A 16545-nucleotide genomic window follows, 5' to 3' on the forward strand; every position below is an offset into this window, starting at 1 on the left:
ACAAAAATGATTTTTTTTAATGCTTTTATTGTGCAAAAATAGCTAAGATATAACCGTGATGAAAATTGAAAAAAAAAAACAAGATTCGCAAGGCCCAAAATGTCCTCTTTACATGTTTGTCTGTGTGTTTCACCATTTGGACCATATAAGATATATTTGACATTTTCACAGCTCCTGTGTTGACAAGCCCAAGGCTGAAGTAACATCCCATTCATTGATGGTTTGGCGCTCTCCTTCATTCATTGTGGAGAGTACCGGACAGACTGGCAGAACAGGTGCCTCCAAAACCATCACCTTCCAGGGCTTATTCAGCGCTCTAGTTTTTCTGCTTCTGGGTTTTCCAGTCTTAAGCTAAATGAATTCCTCAATTGTGATTCCTTGTTACTTTTTTTGTCTTGCTGTATTTGCTGACATTTTATGCGCAAGTTCTTCAGAATGGCGCAAGCTGTTCATGAAATTGGTGCAAAAAAATACTCTTTATTTTTGTCTTTAACCAGTTTTTGTGACGTCTAAGCACCTAAAGTGACAAAACCTTGAAAAAGTCACACGTTTGTGTAAAAATGTTCCTCATAGAAAACTGGAACTGAAACCAGAGTGAGATACGCCAATAAAAAGTTGGTAAAAGTTGCATTTCATGAATCTGTCTAAAACATCTGGATAAGCAAATTTGTCAAAGAAAAATAAAAAAAGACTTAAAAAGCCAACTTCAAAAGTGGTGCATAACCAATAGAGAATAAGGCACAAATATTAAAGCCACTAAAAAGGAGCAAATTACTCCAGAAAAGTGGAGACACAATCATGATTAATCAGGACTTTGTTGTTCGGTTCCTCACCATTTCTAGACCTCTGCTTGCTGTCATTGAATGTGATCTATTCCCACAGTTTTGGTTTAGCAGCAATGAATATAGACTCAAATATATTTATTTGGTAATGTGGAGTAGTAACGGTTTGATACTTGGGTAAGCAATTCCCTAATAATTTTATACAAACAGTTGCGTAATATTTTCCTATATTAGAGGTACTGCTAACTTATTAAAGTTATGGTGTACTGCTGGTTGTCTGATCATGGGGACCTCCACTAATCCTAAAATAAAGTGTGCAGCACTGTTTTGGCGCCATGTCCCCTTCTAACAACATGTAGATAAACTTCCTTTGTCTGTCTAGTGGCCTGTGGAGAAAAGTAGACACAAGTACCTTGCCCTGCAGGTCTATGGGGTCCACACCGATCTAATGATAATTATTTCCTCAGTCAATAAGTTACAAATTATGGAGACCGGAATACCCTTTAGCACCTCATTACCCTATAGCGCAGGGCCTTCTCCCCTCTGTACAGGTCACCATGCTGATGAGCAAATGTCACACAGATGGATTACGGCGTGGGACACTGGATTCTTTCAACTTTGTACAGGTGAGGGATATTGTTGTTTTTTTTTTTTTGTTTTTTTTTACAGGGGACAATGGCTTCAGGGGATTAGGTGTTAAGGTGAGTATAATCTGTTTTTTAAGTTTTTTTCTTAATTATACACTTTTTGCAGACAGCGAGGCCTGAATACAACTCTCTACATTGTCCCCTGCTCACGATGATCTCAGGGAGAGCAGGAGACAATGATGTGAGCTGTCTTCAGCACCCGGCACCCGAGAACAGCGTGAACTGTGCCTGCTTTACTCAGGTGCCAGTACATGTGATAGTGATGCGGCAAACTGATCTGCGGTGCGTGTTTCAAATCCGCGACATGTCAGTTTCTCTTGTGGGTACGCTTAGATTTTTAGTATGTGTGGATTTTCCCCATACACTTATATTAGAAAATCCACAGGTGAAAACACACCTGCACTTTTAGAGCATGACCATATCAGAAAATCATCAAAAATGCATGTAATCTGCCCATGACTATATGAATAAAATTTTGTGAGAGCCAAATACCAGGAAGTATCACAAACAAAGCCGCTTTATTTAAAATATAACATGGCAAAAAAGAGTCAAAAATGCAATAAAAACACACAAAAAACCTAACACAAAAATGCAATGTAAACAACGCAAATAACCTAATTTGCTTAATCGGTGCAGAGATGGTGTAGAAATTCTGCAACATCAAACGCTCATTGTGGGAACGTGGCCTGAAATGGTTCAAGTCATGTGAAATCACAGGGTGGCCGATTTCATGCCTAGAGGACCATTCCCCTGGTGGAAGAACAAGATTTTCTGCTAATTCAGGCTTATTGGTAGGTGTTTTTTTTTTTTTTTTTTTTTAAATCTATGTCAGAATACAGTTTTTTCCTAGTTTGTACTTTTTTATTCGGGTTTTTTTTTTTTTTTTTTTTACACAAAGTTTCTATCTCAATGGCTGAAAGTTGCCGTCAGGTGCCATCTAAAATACTGGCATAGTCAATTGGCAATTTGGCCGTCGGATGGATGCACTTTCACGCTTGTGATTTGCCTTTATTTTTCTAGTTTGGAGAACTTTTTACAATGCCTAGTAGTTTCCTTCCTAAACTTCCTGATGGAATTGCTCGGCTCTGACGAGACATTATCCCGTGGCACAATGTGAATGAGGCTATACTGAAATATCTCTCCTATGGTTTCCCCTTTGACTTAGTTTATGAAGCTGCAAGGGGAGTAGTCCATCCTTTTCCCTCTCCACCCTTCCTTCAGGGAGGAGATTGTATTAGCTGCGACTTGTCTGGGGAAACTGAACAAAATCTTTCTATCCGCTGGAGCAAAGCTGCAGCTCAGCCAGTGCCAGGGAGATGCCTACAGCTGCGGAGCGCCCCTGGCATAGTGCAGTAGCATGGCAGGTGATGGTGAGGGGTAGTCGCGCCATGCTCCGGGTTAGATCTGACAGCAGTGGGATGCAGCGAGGCTTCCTCATTGGCTGATAGTCCGCACATTGGAGGTAAGATTCTTTTTTTTTCCTCTAGGACATTTGGACAAGCAAAGGCTTGCTCACCTGTCAGAGCCGTGACTGTGATTTATAGAACACGTTGGGTTATATTGTGACTGTGCGCACGCAGTATAATGCAACGTGACATTTAATTTTTCTAATTAATTTATTTTAAATTTTTTTTTCCATTTTTGACTATTAAAAATGTTGCTAGTGTGATCTGTGGATAAAAATTTTTCCTTGTTGCAAAATGTTAATAAAAGTGTATATAGACTATAAATGAATAGAATAGCAATAATGTAATTATTAAACACATTATAAGCTAGATTAGGCTAAGTTCACACTAGCGTTGTGCGCCGCTGCGTCGGCGGCACAACGCACGCCAAAACGCGGCAAAACGCACGCAAAAACGCTGCGTTTTGCGACGCATGCGTCGTTTTTTGCCGAAAATCGGACGCAAGAAAAATGCAACTTGCTGCGTTTTTTTGGTCCGACGCTTGCGGCAAAAAAGACGCATGTGTGGCACAACGCAACAAAAAAAAACGCATGCGTCCCCCATGTTAAGTATAGGGGGCGCATGACGCATGCGTCGCCGCTGCGTCGCCGACGCAAACCCGACGCACATTAGCTTAACGCTAATGTGAACGTAGCCTTAATCAGTAAAGTAAACCGTACCTGTCTCGCTTACAGTCTATATGGGATGCAAAGGGTAAAGGGGTAAGTAACAGCCTATAGGGACTAATGGGTATATAAGAGGTGAAATGATTAAGGGTGGGTTCACACAACCGTGATATGGAGTCCATGCTCGTATTGAAATACATGAAGACTTGTTCTGGCTGGCGGCTCTCCCAACCAGAAAAATGTTGCCTCATACATGCCCGTAAGGCATTTCACGTTAGGAGACCCGTGGTCCATCTGGGCAGTGCGGTCTGTACACAGGCCATGAAATAGGGCCATCTGATCCATGCCTACGTCTGACCATAGGAGCTTACACTCGCTAAGAAATAAGCTTCAGGGGCTGAGGGTAGAAGCCGTCATTTTGGACATGCAGGCAACATGCCATACAATTTTTGGGAGCAAAAATCAGATTATAGCAGCTGTTACTGAGAGTTCACGAAATCTGCACCTCGCTCTGCAAAGGAAATTCGCAACTTAAATTAACTAATTCTGCGTCAAATTTCACCCACTGAATGGTAAATTAGTTCAATTTGATGTTCCCTAAATGGAATAGTCCTCTATATACTATAGGGATGAGTGATGGCCCTGTACTGTACATACGAGCTGCCCGTAAGAAATATAAGGGGAGGTGCAAAAAGTGAATTAATGAGTTAGATTCCTCTATATAGGAGCTGACAATATGCGGAGATAACGTGTATGTACTCTGCCCTGGAGCTGACAATCTATCAGCCACCATGCTCCCATAACAGACATTATTGTCACACTGTATTGTGCTAGTGCTACATGTTGTGTAGATATTGCTGCACTTCCTCTGTCGCTCATGCACGCACACATGACATGTACAGTGCGTTACATGTGACGTATACAGGAATTCTGCCGTATAATTAGTGTATTTCTAGGATCAAGGCTGTGACATATACAGGGCTGAGTCATGGGGAGATCTGCAGACATTGATAATGATATATTTAGCAATTATGAATGTTTTTATTGTATACATGGATTTTCATCTGGTCAGGATCTTCGATTCCTATGGTTAGAGGATATGATCACATGTGTATCTGGGAAAAAAAACTGGTTGTCTACTGTGTTTATGGAGATACTATGGTGATCTAATGAACACTTTAATGATTGTAGAACATTTTTAACAATTAGGCGTCACCTTGTCTACAACAAATTAACCTAAAATCAATGGGCCTCATCAAAATTGTTTAATTGTAAAATTATCTTTATTGTCCACAGCAACCAATCAGAGCACAGCTTTTTTTTTTTTTTTTTTTTTAAGAAACAAAAAAAAAAATATATAATAAACTCCTAAATAACTTTAATTAACAAATCAACTCTTCTGCAGCTGTGACTTGGAGATAACCTATACCATGTACTGTTAACTTTTCCCTAGGTCACACCCATTATTCAGAAAGAGAGTAGACTGCAGTAAGCAGCCTCTTCTTACCTTAACATCCCTAGTATCTCCAGTGGTAGATGAGGACAGCAGTTCGAGAAGCTTCTTCTTAGCTCAGCACCCATTATCTCCAGTATTAGATGACACTGACATGTTGGACAGCAGTATGAACATCATCTTCTTACCTCGGTACTCCTGGTATCTCCAGTGGTACCATCAGAAAGACAAGGTGGACAGCAGTGTGAGCAACCGCTTCTTATCTCAGAACTCTTGGTAACTCCAGTATCTCATCAGAAAGACAGGATGGACAATAGTGTTAGCAGCCTCTTTACTTCAGCACCTCTGGTATATCCAGTATCGGATCAGAAAGATAGGATAGACAGCAGTGTGAGCAGCCTCTTTTTACCCCAGCAACCTTTGTATTTCCAGTATTAGATCAGAAAGACGGGAAGGAAAACAGTGTGAGCAGCCTCTTCTTCCCTCAGCACTTCTGGTATTTGAGTCAGACAGGGTGGACAGTAGTTTGAGCAGTCTTCTTTTCTCAGCACGGATAGCATCTTTAATATTAGATCAGACAGATAGTGAGGACAGCAGTGTGAGCAGTCTCATCTTACCTCGTCTCCTCTGATATCTCCAGTATTAGATCAGAATAACATGGTGAACAGCAGTGTGAGCAGCCTCTTCTTACCTTTGCACCCCTGGTATCTCTAATATTAGACTAGAAAGACAGGAGCAGCTGCTTATGTCAGCACCCCTGGTATCTCGAATATTAGATCTGAAAGCAGTGTGAACAGCCTCTTCTTACCTTAGCACTGATTAGTATCTCCAGTATAAGATCAGAAAGATAAGGGAGGACAGTAGTGTGAGCAGCCTCTTCTTACCCAGTACCCGTAGTATTTACAGTACTAGATCAGAAAGATAGGATAGACAGCAGTGTGAGCAACCTCTTTTTACCTCAGAACCCTTAGTAACTCCAGTATTAGATCAGAGAGACACGGTATACAGCAGTGTGATCAGTCTTTTCTTACCTCAGCAGTGATAGTATCTCTATCTACAGTATTAAATCAGACAGACAGGGTGGACAACAGTGTGAGCAGCTTCATAGTTCCTCCACACACCTGGTATCTCCAGTATTTGATCAAAAAGGGTGGAGATCAGTGTAAGCAGCTTTTTCTTACCTCCACATGCTTGGTATCTCCAGTATTACATCAGAAAGCAGGGAGGACAGGCAGTGTGAGCAGCCACTTCTTACCTCAGCACCCCTAGTATTTCCAGTATTCGTTCAGAAAAATAGGATGAACAGCAGTGTGAGGAACCCCTTCTTTCCTCAAACCTTGGTATCTCCAGTAGTAGATCAGAAAATTGGGGTAGACAGAAACCTCTTTTTACCTCAGATCCCTTAGTAACTCCAGTATTAGATCAGAGAGTCAGGGTATAAAGCAGTGCGATCAGACTTTTCTTTCCTCTGCACTGATAGTGTCCCTATGTACAGTGTTAGAACAGACAGACAGGGTGGACAACAGTGTGAGCAACTTCATGGTACATCCATACACCTGGTATCTTCAGTATTTGATCAAAAATAAAGGGTGGAGAGCAGCCTTTTCTTACTTCCACATGCTTGATATCTCCAGTAAACATAAGACAGCAGTGAGGACAGCAGTGAGGACAGCCTCTTATTACCTCAGCACCCCTAGTATCTCCAGGATTAGATTAGAATGACAGAGTTGACCGCAGTCTAAGCAGCCTCTTCTTAACCTCTGCACCCCTGTTATTTCCAGTATTGGGTCAGAATGATGGAGTTGACAGCAGTGTGAGCAGCCTCTTCTTACCTCAGCACACCTAGTATCTCCAGGATTAGATTAGAATGACAGAGTTGACCGCAGTCTAAGCAGCCTCTTCTTAACCTCTGCACCCCTGTTATTTCCAGTATTGGGTCAGAATGATGGAGTTGACAGCAGTGTGAGCAGCCTATTCTTACCTCAGCACACCTGGCATCTCCAGTATTAGATCAGATAGACAGGATGGACACAGTTTGAGCAGCCTCTTCTTACCTCAGCACTCCTGCTATCTCCAAGATTACATGAGAATATCCCTTGGAAGCACATCTTCCTACACCTTAAGGTGGGAGGCAAATCTTCTCATTGCACATGTTCTCAGGCACCTGTGCTATTAAAGTTCTAGGACAGGTCTCTGTCAGTGTACACGACAGTGGCCATTTTAATGTACTACAATGATTACGGTTCCTCCAAGAAGCATAATTTGCTAATAAAAGGTATTTATGAGCTTATTTAAAACAACATTTACTTTCTTTACTATTTTTTTTCTATTATCTGGAGAAACCTTGAAAAATGCCAAACTCCAGAAATCCATCTTGCACTCTATAAACCTCATTTTTAGAATCTAAATTGGATTGGAATGGAAGCAATTACTCATACCAATTAGCAGTAAAATGTCTACCTTTTTTTTTTTTTACTAAACTAAACTGAATCAGGTTACTATAGGCAATAACTCATTTTTTTTGTACTTGAGGGGAACAAACCAGAGCAGGACATGTCCATGGAACCTGAGGGTTACAACACTACGTACTACATGAGTTCCCCATGGCAAGTAATGTACATGGAATTTGAGGACCCATCGTAAAATTCTATCCAGTGCAGAAAAACATGATACTTCTACAGTGCAGCACCTACTACATAAATGTGGTAGGAAACCCATAAAAAAGGACTAAATAAAATTACCATGTGAACAAAAATCAGAACAAGGTAAGATTACATTGACATATCTATTCCAATAGAACTTCCCGCACATCTAGGCTGTGAATCTTTGACGATGCTGATTTATGATGTAACTATCTGGTCACTATATACCCGGTGGCGTTGGTTGGAAATGAATGGTGATGTGTAATTCACGTTTGTCTTTGTGTAGGTAACATGTCATGGAGTGATATTTCCGGCTAGTAACAGAATGAGACTGAGCAGCTTCTCTTGCCTATCTCTGCTTCTTCTCTGGGACTCTGGTAAGTTCTGCCATTGTTATGTGCTCTATCTGGGTTGTCCATCATTTTTCAGATCTTGTAGAAGTCTCAGGGAATACTCACGATTGTCTCAATATCTTTATAGACGTAACGTATCCCCTTACTGACATATGACGCACTGGTACGTCATGCCGGTTCCCTGACTCTGTATGCGAGCTCACATCTTTCCCAGCACATGACTGCTGGTTTAATCAGCCGTCATGTGCCTTTAACAGTCACAGGTGGAGCAAAGTTTTGCCCACGGCTGTTAATGTTAATCACTGACACAGTGGCATTTAACACTCGCCGGCAGGGGCATGTCATTCCACGCTCCCATCGGTCCGCCCCTGACATGATTGTGGGACACCGATGGGTTGTCACGACATCCAGGGGGTCTGCTAATGACCCCGTTCCTGTCATTACGATTCTCCTGTGAAGGGCAGCGTTTAGCTGGCATTCATAGGAGATTGTGATTTTCAATATACATATTAGGGCTGATGCACTGCTATGTATAGTAGAAGCGATCAGATGGTCGCAGCTTTATGTCCTCTAAGTGGACTATTGTATACAGTAAAAAGTAAAAAAAAAAAAAGTTTTCAAAAATACAAAAAAAAATAAAAAAACACAAAAAGTTCAAATCACCCCCCTTTTACCCCATTAAAAAGAAAGCAATTTTATAAAAATACACATTTGGTATTGATGCGTTCGTTAAAATCCGATCTATTGATCTAAGTATAAAATAAATCAAACCTATTGGTAAATGGCATAATGAGAAAAGAAATTCACTATTAGATTTTTTTTACTGCATCTTATTGCAATGTTGCCTCTATCAAAATATCACAGCAACAGCAATCAGAGAAAGTTGGAGCCAGATTGATGAAGAGTACTGTGTGACACTCATTAAGGGCTGTCCCACACGTCCAGATAATTCCGGTACCGGAAACAATCGGTACCGGAATTATCCGTGTCTGTGTGCCCCTACGTTTCTTGTGTACATCAGTGTGTCACACTTGCGGCACACGTGTGCCGCCCATGTGCCCACTGGGTACCACACGCACTGTGCTGGGTACCACACGTACCAGCATCTGGTGCTGAAGCCGTGATTCATATGTTCCCTGCAGCAGCGTTTGCTGCAGAGAAGATATGAATAATAGTGTTTAAAATAAAGATCTATGTGTCCGCCGCCCTCCCACCCCCTGTGTGCCCCCCCGCTGGTCAGAAAATACTTACCCGCCTCCCTCGCTGCTTCCTGGTCTGGCCGCGGCTTCTAGTGTATGCGGTCACGTGGGGCCGCTCATTTACACTCATGAATAGGCGGCTCCACCCCTATTGGAGGTGGAGCCACATATTCATGAGTGTAATCGGCGGCCCCACGTGACCGCATACAGTAGAGAAGCCGCGGCCAGACCAGGAAGCAGCGAGGGAGGCGAGTAAGTATTTTCAGGACAGCGGGGGGGGGGGGGCTGGGGCGCACAGGGGGTGGGGGGGCGGCGGACACATAGATCTGTCTTTTAAACACTATTATTCATATTTTCTCTGCAGCAAACGCTGCTGCAGGGAACATATGAATCACGGCTTCAGCACCATGTGGGGGGGACAGCTCTTACTGTAGCGCTGTCTCCTGCACCCAAACGGACTGCAGACGGAGAACATCCGTGTGCGGTCCGTGTTTTACACGGACCCATTGACTTTAATGGGTCCGTGTAATACGTGCGTTCCCACGAACACTGACATGTCTCCGTGTTTGGCACACGGAGACACGGTCCGCAAAAAATCAATGACATCTGCACAGATGCATTGATTTTAATGGGTCTACGTGTGTCAGTGTCTCCGGTACGTGAGGAAACTGTCACCTCACGTACTGGAGACACTGACGTGTGAAACCGGCCTAAGTCCATGCCTCAGAGACTGCAAGCTGTTATAAAAGCCAGAGGTGGTGCAACAAAATACTAGTGATGTGGTGGAGTGTTTTTTTGTTTGCTTGTTTTTCATGATTCCATAATTTTTCCTCAGAATTTAGTGATTCCATAATTTTTTTCCCTATGCTTGGTTAAAAAAGTAACCATTACTGACTACCACATTTTTTGTTCTTGATTTCTTTTAGTATTTCTTAAAGCCAGAAAGTTGCCATTTGAAATGACTTTAGTGTTGTGCCATGTCTGTGATCTGCTTTTTTACTACAAAATTAAACAACTGAATGAACATCCTCCAAGGCCGGTGATTCCATAATGTTTGCCAGGGGTTGTAGTTCACTTGAGCCACCAATTAGTACGAAATAAAAAAAACGAGATTTCACATTAATAAATGTATTGATAGTCCATTATAACCAATATGCGATGTTTCGGCTAATAAAACACAGGTTTTTTTTATCATTTTAGTCAGTACAATTGGGTGGTTGCACAGTTTATTTTCAGTATGGTAGAAGAAGAATATATAGGAGAGATTAGTTCAATAACTGAATACGGTATCTAAAATACCTGAAAGAGTAGTCTTCATCTTGAATTTTAAGGCACATTATTGTTTCCCAGTGTCTGGGCCCAGTGGTTCTATAATGAGCCATTGCTAGGCCACAGCTATTAGAGACAGTCTTCCCCAAAACAGTGATAGTCTAAGTAAGCATTCCCATAACCACAACATCCATAGATTTCTGGAGATTTGCAGGAGAAGCTGGACTCCAACTGGGCATTTAGCTGACATTTATTGAAGGTATGTTGACTATCTTAGTAACGAGCTACGAAGGCAACATTGGTGGCCACAAATTTTGTCCCATAGTCAAGAGGATGATTTTTTAATCCCATCTTCTTTATGACATGCCACAGGAGATGTTTTGGAATAGACTCGCATGTCCATAATTTACGGACAATTCCAGTCCTGGCCATTGATCTCAAAACCTGAACTGACTGCGACATAGGCATAAATGATGTTGTCAGCTCGTGATTTGTTCACGAAACATAAAATACGAATATGTGAATCTAGCCTTAGTCATCTGGCTTTTGATAATCATTATTTTCCTTTTTTCTTTCAGTTTTCAGTGAGCCTGGCTATCTTCTCCTGAAACAATCTCTCCACACTGCCTTAAGTAGATCTCCAGTCTATGTGGACTTCAGCATACAAGGCAATTACAGCGTAACAAATGTTTCAGTAAATCTTCTGGATGTAAAGAGCAACCAAATAATTACGAGTAAAGAGCTTCCGGCAAATCAGTCACAGGGTGACCTGGAATTTGAGTGTATCCATTTCATTTCAGCCGGACTCTATCAGTTTCAAATGAGCCTGGAGGCAGAAAATGATAGCTCAATTACTTTCATGAGCAGCCTCCTAAATGTCACCTGGCCAATTTTTCATATTGACTTGAACAGGACAGCGAAAGATACACTGAGATCTTTCCAGATTGGTGTCTTCACTAATGAACAGTTATGCTCTGGATTTCCCCATCGGGAACCCATACTTCTCCTGGAGGTTGAGCACACGCACAGCTTTCAGGAGATAGAGGAACCAAGTGCTGACAGATTCATGCTGTATAAGACGTACAAGGAGGTCCTATTGTCCTCTTCTCAGTGGGTAGAGTTTGAATGTGCATCTGTACGACCTGAAGCTTTCATTACAGTGTCCCTTAAAACCATGCTTTCGGAGTCTGTCATTGCTTATTTGGGGCCTGTCGACCTTGTCAAGACTTTTAAATATAAACTAGTTACCATGATGGAAAAAAAATGTGATACCTCCATGGCCATTTCCATTATAGCCCCTCCATGTAATTATGCTGAAGGGAAACTAATTGTATATAAAGAATCGCCCAGAGTCCCAGGAGAAGGTGTCACTATATTAGCAGAAAGTGCTCTACAAAAAGGAGAGAAGAGCTCTCACTTCAACTGCACCTTGTTTGAGATTGGGAAAAATAAATACTGCTTCGAGTTTTTGATGTCTTCTGGTGGCACTTTGAGCTATTCGGTGCCACGAGCCAAGCAATGCGTGGAAATTCGGAGAGAAATAGGTGAGTTAATGTATTGTTGGTGCTCATAGTTTTGAGAGCTACAAGTATTTTCCTGTAAGAGAATTTCCCAGGAGGAAAAACTGGCATAAAATGAAGACCTAATCTAAAATCACCCATTTTTTGGTGGTTCTGCCACTCTGCTTAGTTTATGTAGTGTTTATATGACTTTTACTATAATTTTCACATTAATTTTAACTTTATGTACTAGTTTTACATTCATGTATTATTAAATAGAATAGGATCTTGATTGACTTTAATTCAGCATTGTTTTTTCTTTGTCAGAGACGTGGAGTCTGTGGCAGTCATGGAGCTCCTGCAGTGTCACTTGTGGTGATGGCCACAGAGAACGGTACAGAAGTTGCCTTTCGTCATCACCTGTAAATGCTCAATGCAATGGGAACACAAAGGAGACATCCCTCTGCTCTCTAGAGGACTGCTTGTGTATGTCAGCTACTCTGCTATAATATGATGTTATGCAGGTGTTGGGTGGGACACGTAAGAATCTCCAGCTTTCTAGCCTAGATGAAGGTCTGAATCACCATCCCTCAGTCAACCTGACCTTCCTACTTTCTAGGAAAAACCGCAAATATATCCGAAATTGAACTACAAATATATCTCAAATTACAAAGCTAGCAAATAAACTAAAATAGTCAAAATCAGGTGAGAAGGACCTAAATCGAACAAGATAAAAAAAGCAAAATTGAAACATAGGCACACCAGTATCAACTTAAAAAATGGGTGCTCTAGTAAACAAAATATATTCCACTTATCATGCCATACTATAACACAATGTTAGACCCCTTATACGGAGAAAGGACAGAGGGGATGACCTAAAATCAGCCTTTTTTGAATCATCCAGGATCCAGATAAGCTCCCGACACATTTCTTCAAAATAGATTCATCAGGGGAGTGTGTGTAGCTGCCTGGTCCTTGACAACTCACAAAATGACCAAGAAATAGTTCTCGATGTACCCCCTTCATACAAAGTACCATTCAATTTGTTTGCCGAGGGTCGACTTACCAGACACATAGTGTGGCATGATAGGTGGTATATATTTTGTGCACTAGAGCACCCATTTTTGAAGATGACACTGGTGTGCCTCTGTGTCAATTTTGCTTTTATTTTGTATGTTGTTGTTTTGTTTTAGGTCCTTCTGACCAGTTTTTAACGATCTTCCAGCTTTCTCCCTGCTTCATTGATTGACACTGTGGCTTCTCTTGGGTCAGTATTGTCTCAGGAAAAGTTGATCTACATGGAGGCGTGCTTATTAGGATTAGAGTTGAGTGAATTTGCTTGGATTCGGTTCCAAATACGATCGGCAGCGAATATTGTTTTGGCTATATTCGTCGATCACAGCCGAACATCATTAGAGTCAATGGGAATAGAAACTAATGAATAAGTTTGGAACCGATCATCAAACATACATTCGGCATGAATAGGGTACCAATATGGCAAATTCAGATTCGGCGATCAAGTCCAAACAAATTTGCTCAACTCCAATTAGGATGTAGCAATAGATTCACAGGAATCTGGTCCAGCGCCTGTCAGTAGATTTTTTATTTTTTTTTCCCCTTGGACCAAAACTTTGCAAACCTCCTCCTACTTCTCGGCCACTTTGGCTCCTCTTATGATTTGTAGGCCCGGTTCGACCTCATCGTTTTGACATACCACATTATACCATGACAGGCCTACCGATCAGTAGAGGCATCAGGTTTGGGTGTGCAAAATAATAAATCTTGCTTACACGCAAAGGCCCTCATTTGTGGGACTACTTTGTAGCAACTAAAAGTGTTCTGACAAATCTGTTGGGGTGTACTCATTTATGCTGAGCACTGTAGATTATATTGTTATTTTCTAGGGAAAGCTTATTCGGAAATCCACTGTTCTCGTTCTGATTTTTTATTTGAATTAATTGTATATCAGATAAGTATGCTAAAGTTAGGTCACACACATAACAAATATCTTGCTAGGATATATTTTAGTTATGTATTCCATGGTTATTAATATAATGTGATATTTTGCTATGTAGCATGTTCTGCATGGTGTCTCCGGACTTATATGTTGTTTTTTTCTTTTTTTTGGTACAGTAGTGAAACCTTCAAGCAAATCTACCACAAATACAAATGAAGACCCCAAAACAAGCAATACAGTTACTATCACTGGTATTTCTCTCTGTCTCTTCATCATCTTCATCACCATTGTCATCACAGTCTGGAGGAGGTTCACTAAGGTGGGCAAGTGCAGTACGGCGGCCAGACACAGCTCTTCTCATTCAGTCAACTGTCGTAAAAACTCCGATGAAGAAAATATCTACCAAGTGAGGGAAAGCTTCTCGGAAGCAGGAGATGGTCAACAGGAAAGTATGGATGAAGAAGTCAACATACCGTTAAACTACAGGCAGAGCACATGTGGGACGGAGGATGAGAAAATGGCAGAGAATGACTGTACACAAGCAAACAGTCAAAAATTAATACCACCCATCTTTGGTTATCGTCTTGCCCAACAACAGCTGAAAGAGATGAAACAAAAAGGTCTGACGGAAGCCACTAAAGTGTATCACGTCTCTCAGAACCCAATGGCGGATACCGCAGTAGATGTTTCACTGACTCCTCCGCTGGTCACTGAGAACTTAGAAGAAATGGCAGCAAATAAGTTTAGAATACAGTCTCCATTCTTAGAAGCAAAGAACAACTATATCCGAAATGCCAGTGAGAGGCATAGCCCAAAGTCTCTCTTTCCACCAACACAAGGCCCAAGTCAAACGCTACCTAAAATATCCCATGTTAGAAACAGTGACGCTAAAGGAAGACATGACCGAGGTTATCAAAAAAATAGCAACTTCCGAAGAACTTGTAGTTTTCATGAAACCAAACACATTAAGCCCTATAGAGAAAGAAGTCTGACATCCCTATCTCCAAGGCATACCATGGTGTATAATTCAAGGGGCAAGATGTGGGAATACTCCACAGCTGACAGACTTAAGTATAAACCAACAAGAAGCCCAGAAAACCTGACACGAGGAATCTCTTTCCCTCTTGATGCTACTGCGCAGTCTCCAAAAAGTCAATATCTGCGGCAAGAAGAGAGTAAACCTGATTTAGTATCTAGCAGGTACACTGCTGGTAAAGCAAAGCCAGAGAGGTCAGAGCAACACCGAATGCGGAAAGGTCCTTCACCGGTGGAGAAGTCCTGGAACCGGGGTCAGGATGTCTCTCCTTCCCCTAAAGATAACTACCAACGTAGCCATGTTCATAGTCCGACACGCTACCGGAGAGAGAAGTGTCAGAGTTTTCCATGGGGTACTGACTATTCCTTCTACGATAATTCAACATTTAGGCTTACAGAAGCCGAGCAGCAGATGCTGGACCTACCTGGATATTTTGCCTCTAATGAAGAAGATGAGACAAGTACTCTAAGCATTGAAAGACTGGTCCTCTGATTGTGAAACCATGCAGTAGACGTTTTATTTCTTTGTACGTTTTGCACATTGAGAGTCAGGGTTGTTATTGGTCACATTGTACTGTGGTGACCTCCCATCATTGTGTTACCTGAACATTAAGGCTATGTGCACACGTTGCAGATTTGACTGTGGAATTTTCTGTGCAGATTCTGCATCTCTTGACAGAAAACGCAGGTCAGAATCTGCGCCTTTTTTCACTTGCAGATCTGCTGCGTTTCGGCGCGGAAAAAAAAGCTGCAGTTCTGCAGGAAATCTGCAGCGTGTGCACATACCCTAAAGCTAGAAAATTTGTCCGTAATATTTGTCATTCTGCAGGGTTTTTTGCATATTCCCAAAATAAACAGTCTGGCAGAAATACAGCACAGGGAGAGCTCCTACTGCAATTAGTCATCTTATGGTTTGTGCACACAACCGATTTTCTAGGGCGAGTGCTATCCATGGTTCTCATGAATAGTGCCCGTACCTATGACAATCTAGGGGGTGTTCACATCTCCGATTTTTTTTGTTGATCGGACTGAGCAATGAGCAGAAAAAATTCGGAGTCGCGTCCTATTTTACTCCGAGTATCGGATCCAAATCGGCAATGCAAGTTTATGGGTCCGTGAACAAAATCTGACCACACTCGGATGGCATCTGGTGTGGTCCAATTTTCACAGACTGACTGAATGGAGAAGGTGGAGATTTTTTTTTTGTTTTTTCTCTCTCCACGTCCAAGAAAAACTGATGCCACTGATCAAACGCCGATCAAAGTCTGATGAGAATAATCGGACTCTTATTGGATGTGGAGAAATCAGTAGTGTGAACCTACCCTTATAGTCAGGCGCAGTTCTCATCTCAGATTTGCAGGAAGGAGATAGGGAAAATGGCCAATTCTCTAGAACAATTTTTTTTCATACAGTATTTTTTAGATTTTTCAGCATAATAAAGGATTAAATGAAAGGCTGTACATTCTTGTATTTTTTGAGGGGGTTTTATTGCGTTTAGAGATTAGTTAAGACAGGAAACCACTTCAATTCTATAGCACCATGAGCAAATCCAAAGGACTGTCCCACAGACCATAATCCTATTTGATGTATACCACAACAATTGAAGCCATTATGGAGAGAGATATACAAAAAGTTATT

General features: G+C 41.5%; 1 protein-coding gene across 2 annotated transcripts; it reads left to right on the forward strand.

Annotated features, from left to right (window-relative positions):
• The first annotated feature begins 2352 nt into the window (after positions 1-2352).
• Positions 2353-16190, forward strand: THSD1 (thrombospondin type 1 domain containing 1). 2 transcript variants are annotated; one of them, XM_077298153.1, is made up of 6 exons: positions 2353-2891; positions 7486-7718; positions 7882-7972; positions 10995-11960; positions 12243-12401; positions 14049-16190. In XM_077298153.1, the coding sequence occupies exons 3-6, from the start codon at positions 7921-7923 to the stop codon at positions 15398-15400; spliced, it is 2529 nt and encodes an 842-aa protein (XP_077154268.1). In that variant the 5' UTR covers positions 2353-2891; positions 7486-7718; positions 7882-7920; the 3' UTR covers positions 15401-16190. The 2 variants fall into 2 exon arrangements, with proteins under 2 accessions (XP_077154268.1, XP_077154267.1); XM_077298152.1 differs by lacking the exon at positions 7486-7718 and having other exon boundaries at positions 14049-16189.
• Positions 16191-16545: the final 355 nt, after the last annotated feature.

Source organism: Ranitomeya variabilis, chromosome 3, assembly GCF_051348905.1.
Source record: "Ranitomeya variabilis isolate aRanVar5 chromosome 3, aRanVar5.hap1, whole genome shotgun sequence".
Taxonomy (NCBI): domain Eukaryota; kingdom Metazoa; phylum Chordata; class Amphibia; order Anura; family Dendrobatidae; genus Ranitomeya; species Ranitomeya variabilis.